This window comes from Aotus nancymaae, unplaced genomic scaffold, assembly GCF_030222135.1.
Source record: "Aotus nancymaae isolate 86718 unplaced genomic scaffold, 86718_ANA_hifiasm-v0.15.2.pri h1tg000014l, whole genome shotgun sequence".
In the NCBI taxonomy this organism is placed as follows: domain Eukaryota; kingdom Metazoa; phylum Chordata; class Mammalia; order Primates; family Aotidae; genus Aotus; species Aotus nancymaae.
The window spans coordinates 16,325,619-16,338,379 of NW_026988425.1; the positions used below are offsets into that span (position 1 = coordinate 16,325,619).

The following is a 12,761-nucleotide window of genomic DNA, read 5'->3' on the forward strand; positions in this document are numbered from 1 at the left end:
TTGCCTTACCATAGATGTTTTTGACATGCAAGACAGCCTGAGGTTGAATTATGGCATCAACTCATATAGGATGATATTAAGCATTTTAATTATTTTAAAGCTCTATTATTTAAATTCTCTAAATGGATTCCCCACCCTTGGAGTGTTTCTGAGTTTCTTTCTTTCTTTTTCTTTTTTTTTGAGACAGGGTCTCAGTCTGTTGCCCAGACTGAAGTGTAGTGGCACAATCTCAGCTTACTGCAACCTCTGCCTCCCAGGCTCAAGTGATTCTCCTGCCTCAGCCTCCTGAGTACATGGGATTACAGGTACGCACCACCACGCCCAGCTAATTTTTGTATTTTTAGTAGAAACGGGGCTTCACTATGTTGGCCAGGCTAGTCTTGAACTGACCTCAAATAATCCTCCTGCCTCAGCCTCCCAAACTGCTGGGATTCCAAGTGTGAACCACCATGCTCTGCCTCTTTAGAGTTTCTATGCAATCATTTCATGGATGGTAAATTTTGTTGAGTGGAAATTCTGCCAGATTTCTTATTCCAACATTGATTTGGGGTGTGTGTGTGAGAAGGTGGGAGTTGTGAAGACAGGATGTAGACAAAAGATACATTCAAAGAGCAAGGTCTTCGGAAACAGGAAGGCTAGGTGCATGTTTCTTTCCGATGGACATTTCCATCATCCACTCTCCTTTCCATCATGCCCTCGTCTCCAGTCGCCTCCACCTCGTGCACCCACACAATCGTTATAAACAGCAGGTTTCTCATCCTCTGTCCCTTTTTGTTCTCGAGTGAGTTGACATGAATGCAAGGGTGTGCACTGATTCAAAGGGCATGGAGCAGTGATAGTCTAATTTGTGTCTAAAGTCTCTTAGTCCGTATTTTTTAACACAATGCTCTAAATTGTAATGTCCAGAGTAACCACAATTTTTCCCTATTAAGCTTTGTATTGTTGATGATCTGCCTTACTGGTGTAACTGTTCAGGAATCTCACCCAGGACTGTGCTCATGGAACATCAGATTAAAACAAGCAATCAGTCAAAGTTTGAAACACTGTTTAGCATCCTCACCGCCTAAATCTTCCTTTAAGTAATGGCTGAATTTTCCTTCTTTTATGATTCATTCTTTGCATTTCTGCAAATTGTCCCATCCTTATCATTTGTGACACAGTTTTTGATTGGAAAAATATTACTTCAAGTTTTGGGAGAACTTGCTGTGGAGGAATCACAATCTATTCTGTGAAGTATTCCATTATGTAAATGTGAACTATTCTATTATTAATCACCCAAAAGTCATTTTTAGAAAATAGAATGTGAAGCATTTTATTTTATATGATTCAAAATCTAGTCATTAAATACTTTCAACAACCAGCACGTTCAATTCACGTTTCTAGGGAAAACCTCCTTCCTTCCTTCTCTTCTGCTCTGTGGTTGTTCATTAAAATGTGCCAATTACCTCCATTAGGTAGATAAGAAGGTTGAAAATCCCCAGGTACCACTAGTTAGCAACCTGTTCCTGGGGAGTCAATAGCCTCATTTTTCGTTCTCTCTTTTCATTCAAAAAATACTCACCTAGCAAAAGAAAAAGACTTCTCACTACTGGCAAACAAATTTCATAGAACCTCATTAAACCAAGTAATAGGGTTAGCATTTCAATGATTTTAAAAGGTATGTAAGGTTTTACAAAAAGAAAATCTAATTAAGATGGTGCTCAAAAAATTCAAGACACTAATAAATAACCAAATTAATTGTGATAGGTCTGTCGGAGGGCTGTAAAAATGTTAGTCATTATCATGATTGCAGGTACCAGGACACAACATTTTGGTGAGCCTTTGGGGTTGTAAGTATGCAAGGCTCTGCTTATGTAATATGTACCAGAGTAAAACTATTTTATTCCACTCCTTTTTATCTTTCTACAAGCTCTCTGTTTCAGAAATTAGATAACAAGTCATAATTCCTAGACCATGCATTCCTGGTGACTGGTTACCTCATCACAGCAAAAAGTCATGCTTCAGTTTGCCAACCAGCCCAAGGCATGAGAGCATCACCTCTGAGTCTCCATGTTGCAGAACCAACAGGCACTTTGGAATCTGCCCGCAGCATCCTAATCGCTTACCCGTTCGTAACAGGTCTGAAAAATTACACACAGAGTGAAAGCTTTCATAAAAATATATTTAAAACAAGCAAGAAAAAATAGTTTTGGCCTTAAGGATAACTTCCATTATTCTTTTAACCGAGTATAGTTAAATTAAATGTATAATGATTTCAAGTACCAACTTATAAAAGATGTGACAAATCAGACAATGAAGAACAAGAGGAATCTTTTTCTCAGAAAAATGTATTTGTAATTCAAATGCTCATATAAAAAGCATAAATTTTAAAAAGTTCATAGATGTGTGTTTTCAGAAGTGCTATGGTCTCGCCATTCATTGCAATTACATTCCAAAATGTGCAAGCTGGTCCACACTGCATCCTCTTATGCTTCTGTCACACTGAAGTCACTCTCATCACAACCTCCCCCGAGCTGTTATCTTCTGATAAGTCTTCATGGGGCCTCATCCGATTGAATAGGTGCAATAACACGTAGCCACACTGAAACCTTGGGGAGGTTAACTGAGTTGGGTGAACCAAGTTTCTGTTCCGCAGAGCTGTCAATGGCAACCACAAAGTCCTACTTGTGGAAGACTCTCCCCGGCTGCTTTCTTCGATGTCTGTGGCTTTGTCATAATTTAACACATCCCAGTGCAAATTCACAGCTCGCCAGCGCTTGAACACTCTGTAAACTGCAGCTCCTTCATGAACAATGAGACCTAAAATGTGGGGAAATCAAAACCAAAAAGACTGGTGATGATCGAAGGTTGGGAGTGTTATTTTGTATACAAGTAAGGGATCCAAAAATAGTTATGTTATTCATCATCAGCAAAGCATATGGTATTCTGTCTACTCAAATAGTATGACTAATGGCAAGTTGCTACCCATACGACACAGAAATAATCCATTTTTAAAGAATAAGAATACACTAATATGTAGAGAGTCAAGCTATTGTGGATATAATTTCCTTGCTCCATCATGGTTCAGATTTTGCCTTGGGCATTTATATTGCCTTAGAAGAATCATTATTCTTAGAAGAATCATTAGATTCATTTATGGATTTAACACATATTCTTAAGTGCCTATTGTGTGGCCAAGCAATGCATTAGGGGCTTGAACCCAGCTGGCAGTTTAATTTAAGAAAGAGACAGACGTTAAGGCCATTACAGATACTAAGGTTACTGTTTCCCCAGTTCCTGAAACAATGCCTGATGCGGAGCAAAAACCATATAAACTTTGTTATTTGTACTGTCCTCAACAATTCAACAAAAATGAATTGAACAGTTACTTTAGAGGTTTATGAATATTATCCCATTTAGTTCTCACCAGAGCTTTATAAAGTAAGTCCTAGCACTTCCCCAGTTTTACAAATAAGGAAACCAAGCCTTGGGGATGTTCAGAAACTTGCTCAAAAACCTACAACTAGTCACAGTGAAGAGCAGGAATTCAAACCCAGGCAGGCTGGCTCCAGGGTTCTTGCTCTTTGCTGCTATAAAGTGAATTGGTTCTTTCCACGTTTCTGAGAGAGACTCTTAGGAAAATAATACAGCGAATGTGGAAACCATAAGTCAGACAGGACACACTAGCACGTGCGCCATCTCCACTATCCACCCCAGATCTATCACACACCCTGCATTTCACACATCTACATTTCAGTGTGTAGTCCAAAGGCTTTTGGATTTGTGATCCCTCACAAAAAGTAGTCCCTGGGGAAGGTCTCCCAGATAGAAAAATGAGAAAGAGCTCTCCTCTTTGAGGAGGCTGAAAGTCCACTGAAGTTGGTGGAGAGATCAATGAAGAGCCTTTGGTAGATGAAGTACAGCATGTGAGCAGAGCATGTCAGCCGGCACAGCCACATTTTAATAATACATTTTAAAATGAGCAGATTCCACCTTTTAGCATTTAGACCTTTGGGTATATTCCCTAGAGAAACTCTCACAAATATGAACAAGAAAGCAAGTTTAAAGATGTTTACTACCTAATTGCTTGTATTTGAGGAAAAAAATTGCAAGGGATTTCAATGTCTTTCCTCAGAAGAATGGATAAATTATATGTAAAACCAATGGATAAGAGTAATGAGATAAAAGGAAATATAGTCATATGCATTAATGTGGATACCTCTGAAATCATAATGACAATCCGAAAGTCACAACGAAGAAAATGAAAGTTGCAGAAAGAAACAACTGGAATAAATAAACAATACATATACATTTTAACGAAGGCACATATAGGTGGTACACGTATAAAAGCATCAGTGAGAATAATAAGCACTAAATTCATGGTAGTAAGGAAGGAAGGAAAGAACCAAAATTGGGAAGTGGCTTCAAAGAGGGTTTCAACATTTGGGTGTCCCAAATGTTGCATTTTTAAAGCTGGGTGGTAGGGATATTAATGCTCAGCATATTATTCTGTGTATTTTTGGTGACTGAAAATTCAAAATTTCAAAAATAACAGAGAATTTACTGGAAAAGTTAATCTAAAGTGGATTTGGGGAGTTGGATGCAATAAGGAGGTCACTGCATTATACATAAAGAGGAGAGTGATAGCAGTAAGGATAAGACAGGGAAATAAAGTAGTAAATTCTTAGGGAAAATTGAATGGGAAAAAGGGGGAAAATCCGAGTCCCATGTCTTTAAGGCTAGAGGAATGGGTGACTGAAAGATTGGTAGTAACTTTCCAATAGGTACAATAAGGTAAGTGTTTTGAGCATGTTTTTCTTGGAGAGACAATTACATGTTTTTGTCAGATAAAACAATGCCAGGTAGGTGACAGACATACCCAGTCCTTGGGGGTGTTGAACAATGAGAACACACGGACACAGGGAGGGGAACATCACACACTGGGGCCTTAATTTAAATTAATTAATTACATTTAAATTAATTAATTACATTTAAATTAAATAAATTAATTTTATAAAAAGAGATACCCAGTCCTTGAAAAGTGACACCTACCTAATGTCAAAACTTATGTTTTGCACTTCTCCCTTACCAGGAGGTAAATTTCTGATACATGTCACTTACAATTATTCCAAAGATATTAATATGGGCTACATAAAAAATGCACGTGGTCTAACAAGCAAACATATTTTAAGCCCAGTTATTATAATGACCAAAGTACAAGGAGAAATGTAAACTTCTGTTCATCATAACAATTTCAAATAATTGTTTTAATCAACTCCCTTTTCCAAATGAATAATCACAGTTGACCTAACTGATCAGATACTTTCAGCAAAAAGCCAGAATGAAAAGTCAACGCTACCAGATTGTAATTGGTGGTTCTATCATTAGCTTTCTGAATTACCCATGGTCAATAATTTAACATTTCAGGTTCTATTTTTCCTCCCCAAAATGAAATTGGAATACCTAATCTTTATATTCAGCCAGGGAGTATAAAGATAAATTGGAATTCATCAACTATAAAGCCCTCACATTTTTCTGGGATGGTAAGTATATAAATACAAGACATTGTTATTAATTAAAAATCAATAGTGAATCTGTGTGGTGGGGAACACACATTCACACTAATCACAAAACAATTACAGCCTGAGACAGGTTCATCCTGGGTAAGCGCGGTGATAGGGGCTCGGGAACACAGCTTCACCAGAGAAACCACTGACTTTGCAGGATCCTATTTTTTTATTGATTTGCTTTGTAAGGGCAGAAATCAGATCACTTACTAGAGCTTAAAGTCACTTTCTGGGAATATATTCCTGGTAGCTCTTTTCTAAATACATAAATCTAACCAATATGCAGAAATAAACCCCACAGATCTTTATAGTACATTTTGAACCAAATTTAAAGAGAGAGAGCTACTTGATGTTTTCATGAAGACATAGTCCTTTTGAATTTCCAGCTCTGTGGGCTGCTTTTTAATTGCCGTAGGTTATGAATGATGTTTAGATTTTGTTTTATTCCCCATGAGCATTCAGAATTACTCCTTGCCCTCTGCAAGCTCAGATTTTACTGAAATGCAATGAAATTCCATTCCCACCCTCAAGGCTGTTCTCTGAAATGTGCATTATCCTCACTTTACTTTAAATGCTCTGGAGTTAATGGCAAATGCCTTTTGTGGTAGTGGTTATGAGAAGGTGTGACTACTATGATCTTTAAAGCCAGGGTAAGGATTCATTCAACTCTGGCTCATTCTGTTGAAAATCCAGCTTTTAAAAAACTCTATTAGTATGCTTTCTTACTGAGGATCAAATGAATTGTCACCTTGACATTTCAGGTCATATAAGAACAGACTGACTTACTTTTTCATCTGAGTCACTAAGCCTAAATGAAGCAAAAAGCAATGATCACTTCCATAAAATGTAAATACTAAATATTTTAGGATACTTGCTACATTTATTAACAGCATGGATATCCAAAGCATGTGATTCATGGGAATTTAAGGTTTTGAGAGTTGAGGAGCACGTGCATGTGTGTGTGTGGTTGGCTGCTTGGTTTTTGTCAGTTTCTTACTAGTAACGTTTACCTGGAGCATCTCCTTACTGAAGTGCAAAGAAACATTTTTGTTAGAGAATAACCTTGAAAAAGTAGGCTTAAATAATTTCTGGTTTTATTGAAATAAACAGATTTTAATATAAGAAAAACAAACTCAAAAATTTGAAGTGGCACGTTAGTCGAAATTATTTCCGGTATCAGAATATAGGCTATTTATCCAAAGAAGTGATGGTGAAGGTTATCAGGTACATATGGTCACATGCTCACATGCTTGTGCACAGACACACACACCATTTGTCCATGTTTACTTTAACATGTGAAGTGTTATAATTAATAGAGACTTAACAAAATTTGTGATCAAATACAAACAAATTCTATCTGACGTTAATTACCAAACCACTGGTCAAAAAATTTCATATCGTGTTACCAGTCTCAGCTTTTGTTAGATAAGTTTGGTTGCTTTTCATAAGATAAAGTTTGTATCGAGAACCTATTCTGTGCCAAATACTGTGCTAAGAGCTTTACGTGCACAATTTTCATTTAATCTTGACTGCAACTGTACAAATAGGTACTAGTTTTGAACACTGTTACAGTTGAGAAAATTCATACCTAGAGAGCTGTCCAGCATCATGAAGACAGAAGAATCAGAGGTGAGATTGGAACATAAATTTGTCTAAAATGTAAACCTTGGGTACTGCAGTCCCATTCATCCTAAAAAAGTATAGAAGTGTCTTCTAATCAGAGAATAACCAAATAAAAGAGGTTACTATGGACTAAACATTTGTGTCCCCAATGAATTCATATGTTGAAGCCCTAATTCCCAGTGTGATGGTATTTGGAAGTGAGGCTTTTGGGAGGTAATCAGGGTTAGATGAGATCATGAGAGTGGGGCCTTCATGACGGGATTAACGCTTTTAGAAAAAGAAGAGACATCAGATCTGTGTGTGTATGTGTGTGTACATACACCAAGGAATGGCCAGGTGAGGGCATAACAGGGAGATGGTGGTCTGCAAATCAGAAAGAGAGCATTCAGCAGACACCAGATATGCTGCTGGTCAAATACCTGCTGCGAGTTGTGAGTTATTTAGCTTTCCCAAGGGTCATTTTGACTGAACAGCACACAGAGTTTTGCTCTGCGCTCCTTTGTGGTTTTCATCAGGGGCTTGCATTTCCTAGGAGAACTGAGGGTGAGTGTGGCTTCCCAGGCAAAGCTCTCATCACCCACAGTGTTGCCTTCAAATAAGCCTCGCTAACCCTTTCTCCCCACGGGTGGGAAGGGAGGGGAGGGAGTGGCTGCTTCACCCACACTAGTAGAGGTATAATAATGTCAGTGACACACAAGGATGGTAAAGATGGAAACTAACTGTATAAGCTTTACTTAAATCACAACCTTCAGAACTTAATTCACTCATGTTTTAAATGAGGATGATGCAGTTCACCTACAGTCTCAATACATCTCATATATATTTATGTACCCGAACTCTATAACACATAGATATAACCCATGTCATTCTGAGTAGTCAGTGTGCACAGGAAGCAAATGAGGACTTTGGGCTCTGTTTAATTCCATGTGCTAGAAGAGCAGTTTAGAGCCCTTTGAAAAAACTGGTGCCACTTTTGACTCCTTAATTTCTGCTGCTACTTGGTGAAGACCAGAGCATGGTTGCTTCAAAGAGGATTAATCAAATGAGACTGTGGCCCAAGACAAGCTTTGCTGTGATGATCTTTGCTAGAATATAATAAAATGCATGAATCCTCCTGACACTTTCTTAACCTACCCCAAACTTAAATATCCAAGAGTTATGGAAACTTCGACGTGAGTGTAGAAGTAATCACTTTAAAAGTCACTAATCCATTGTTGGGTCTCATTAATATGCATCAAAGCAATAAACATAAGTCATGGTTACTTCCGTATGTACTAATGATTTTTTGTTGGACTGAACTATATATGAAGCTATATACAAATAACTGTATATGAACTATATGTAAAAATATAATGTAAAATAATATATAGTAATATATAGAACTACATGCAAATATATATATTTTCAAAAAATGCAAAAGATAAAATGTAAAGATATAAAGACTGTAAGATACACATATGTCATCACAAAAGTCACTGAGCTCACAAAGCAAAGCAAAGCTGTCATAAATTGATATCCTAAAACCCAGATATATGGGAACTGCAGTGTCTTCATTATATATAAGGATTTTGTGAATATGCATCTCCCCTGTTGTCCATATAAAAACAAATAATGTAAAAAAAAAAGTAGCCCACAAAAAATGCACGTATAAACTATACCCTAGAACCGATGGACTTAATAGATATTTCCAGAACATTCTACCCAACTGCAGAATATACATTCTGTTCATCAGCACATGGAACATTCTCTAAGATAGACCACATGACAGGCCACAAAACAAGTCTCAACAAATTGAAGAAAGAAAATGAAATCATATCAAGTCCTGTCTCAGACTACAGTGGAATAAAATTGGAAATCAATTCCAAAGGGAATACTCAAACCCATGCGAATACATAGAGATTAAATAACCTGCTCCTGAATAATCGTTGAGTCAACAATAAAATAAAGATGGAAATTAAAAGATTCTTTGAACTGAACAATAATATTGACACAACCTATCATAACCTCTGGGACATAGCAAAAGTGAGGCTAAGAGGAAAGTACACAGCATTAAATGCCAACATCAAAAAGTCTGAAAGAGAATAAATAGACTCTCTAAGGTCTAGTTCCTCAAGGAACTAGAGAAACAAGAACAAACCAAACCCACACCCAGAAGAAGAAAAGAAATAACAAAGATCAGAGCAGAACTAAATGAAACTGAAACAAAACACAAAAGGTGAATGACACAAAATGTTGGTTCTTTGAAAAGATAAATAACACTGATAGACCATTAGCGAAATTAACCAAGATATGTTGGTTTTTCTGTTGTTGACTATAAATAGTATAGAGCTTTGCTCTTCCCAGAATGACCTAGAACCATGTAAAATTCGCAGAACCAGGCTGAGAATGGCATGTTGATCATCACAGCTTACAGCTCAAGGGCTCAAACACAGAAGCATCATTACCACTGAAAATAAAATCCTCTGTGCAAGAAACACAATAGGGACAATGAATTATTCTGAAACTTACCATGACACAAAAACCCTTGACACAAAGGGGCTGTCGAATTTCTAAATATTGGTGATCCAACCCACTCCACCCCCAAGTAGATAAGAGCACACATGTAGAAATGATTAGTGCAATAATGAAGATCCTAAATAAGGTCAGAATTTCTGCAGAAGCACGCACAAGAAAACCAGTGTTCATTCTATGACACTGACACTGTCTATGTCCTCCTCTCTGCTTCATGAAGTCTGCAGCTATTGGCCTGAACACAAAAGGTACATCTGTGCTGGATCTCCAGTGCTGATGACACCAATGCCTAGAAGAACAAGATGGCAAAGCCCAGTTGTCAGATGGAGCCTCATCTTTTACTAATTGGCAGTGAATGAAGCGTGTCCTTTTCCTAAAGGTTCTGACACAGGTTAAATTTGCCCTTGTCTTGCCATCTCTGTTGTAGTAAATGACCATCCCCCAAGTCAGTTAAACCAGTAGCCTAGGAGACACCATGACTCTTCTCTCCTCTTGCACTAACTTCTGCTAATTCTGTCTTCTTAGCAAACCTGAGCTAGAAGTGTAAGATGGATAATTTCCCGGAGTGCCCACTCTTATATTTGCACAATGAAGTATTAGCTATGCTTCAAGATCCAGATTCTCTCATAATTTCTCCTCTGATGTACTCAAATAAAATCAACCTTTTCCTCCTTTTACTGCCCACCACTCCACAGGAAATATCTGCACTGATATCCTTACTACCTGTACTGTAACAATTTGCTTCTATGCCTGTAATCCCTAATCAGCTGTGTGCTCCCTGACAACAGAACTATGTCTTATTTGCCGTTGGGAACCTGTTCCCATCTCAGTACCCTGGTCAAAACTGAGTCTTTGCTGAAAAAGAGAGAGAGAAAGAGAGAGAGAGAGAGAGAGAGAGAGAGAGAGAGAGAGGAGAGTAGCCATCTAGCCATCACTGGGATCTAAGGGGTCACGAGGAATGACTTAATCTAGTTGTGACTGCTCTATGAAAATAGAAAAGGATCTTGAGTATGGTTCTTTGAAAGGTTAAAGTAATATTTGCAGATACCAAAGACAAACCAAGACAGACAGTTCAGGACTAGATTGGTAAAGAGTTTAGGGATCGGGGTTCATACTACACCAGTGGGGTTTGGTCTTTAGGGGGTTGGTGAGGAGTGAAGGGAAAATATGGGCAGAGGACATGGCAAGGGCAAAAGAGCTAAAATTCTTTAAAAGGATCTGTGTTCAGCCCCAGCAAACTGTAGCTGCCTCCCCCACTGTCTTGCTGGCCAGGTCATCAAATGCTTGCCTGTATCAATCACAAACTGAGATACTGGGCTATGCCCAGGCCTAAAGCCTAGGAGGCAAATATGGATTCCTCCGTGCTATTTCAGGCAAAATACAGAGAGTAAAAACGAAGCTGCCCATTCCTCTGACCTCTTGCTTTCCTAAGAAGCCAATCAATAAATCATTCATTTAACTGATTTTTAAAATTCCTTGTAGATGAGAGTATCTCCTGATCTTCTGATTAGTAACCCTGGAGCACAAACCCACTATTGGCACATTCAAAGAATACTTCTCAAAAGCTGTGAAGGTTATACATTACAAAAAACATGGTGTATCTTTTTTCTTTATCAAATTTTTAAAAAAAGATTAACAAAATTCACAGGAGAGAAGAATTGTTATATTATCTAAGTTTCTTCCCTACGGTGCTCAAGAAAAAAAAAACATAGATTTTTTCCAATAAAAGAAATAAAGGAACAAGCCCAATATTTTTATAGAGAGTAAATATCATTAAGATAGCCCAGAGTTCTCCTATGACTGGCGGAATGGACTGGTATCGGTTAACTTGCAGTTGAATGAAGTTTCAATTCCATCTCTCAATTCCTGCACAAATGAAACACCTTGCTGCAAAGGAGGAGCTTTCTATATCACAGAAGTAAGAAGATCAGGAGCCTGGCAGACAAGCACGGTCACCGAATTTCAAAATTAAAAAATAGTGGGTATAATTTAGCCTAACCCTCTCACTTTGGGGAATGAGGACTCTGAGACCCAGAGAAGTGCTGTAGTGGGGCTTGCTCAGGGGTCTGTACCTAGGAAGTGCCTAAGCCCCAATCGGAGGCAGACACAGGATGCCTGCGTGCTTGCTCTGCAACAACTCAGACCTCGGGAATCGTCCTAGGCCAAAGCCAGTCATCACTGGTGTCTCCTCGGCCTGTGAAAAGGCCAGTGGCCAGAAGGGATATTACACTGACTATGAAAGAAATGATAGAATTAAAATCTCTTTTTTGTAACACCGAATGCTGAGATGGGTAAATTTTTCTCTGGCCTTTATCCTAAAGGGTACATTGCAGCATTTGGATAGGGCAGAGGAGGAATGTGGCAACCCTCACACTTTATGAAGATAAACAACTCTGCAACCCCTGATTCAGTGAAATTGTATTTGGTTTAAAAAGCCTATCCATGTCTCTCTTCTGTGTTAATTTAAGATTTTAGCATGGGGAATTGCTTTGGTAGATTTCCATTTGTTTCCCACACTCTAGTATATGGACTAAGTCCAGTTCTTAGAAAGAGACTTTCTAAGAACTTTCTAAGATAGTTGGTGGGCTTTTCCTAGTGGCAAGTGAAAATAAATACAGCTAATTTTCTCCAGTGAATAAACTGTCAACTGCAAACTCACAAAAAATGATTTTAATCATTTTCACAGTAAACCATACACATATTTCTTATTCCATTTTGGGTGAGCAAAAATAATATTTTAAAATATCTAAATTGAATCGTCTAATTAAAACCTGTTTATCTTTGTGACTAGTAATAGGTGATTTAATTTTTGTTGGCTTCATTTTTCACTTCTCTTAAATCCTACAGGAAGAAGGCAAAAATTCCAAACAGAAACTACCATCTAAGTATAATTAAAATTTATAACTCTTCTATTTCATTGCATGGCACCAGTAAGATGCTTATAATTGAAATATTAATGAAATTTTTAACCTGAATATAAAAATGCTCAGACACTAGTTTCCTTAATGTTCTATTCTGTGTCCTAGTAAGAAAATTCAAGATTAGGATGTGATTCTTTACATAGATAATTCTTAGTAAGAA

At 37.7% G+C, this 12,761-nt stretch overlaps 1 protein-coding gene across 1 annotated transcript in view; it reads right to left on the reverse strand.

Annotated features, from left to right (window-relative positions):
* Positions 1-1,395: 1,395 nt before the first annotated feature.
* MARCHF11 (membrane associated ring-CH-type finger 11) overlaps positions 1,396-12,761 on the reverse strand; it is a 123,335-nt gene continuing 111,969 nt past the window's right edge. The window contains exon 4 of the mRNA XM_012475319.3: positions 1,396-2,799. Coding sequence (XP_012330742.3) covers positions 2,477-2,799 — 323 coding nt within the window. The 3' untranslated portion in view covers positions 1,396-2,476. The remainder of the gene's footprint in view (positions 2,800-12,761) is intronic.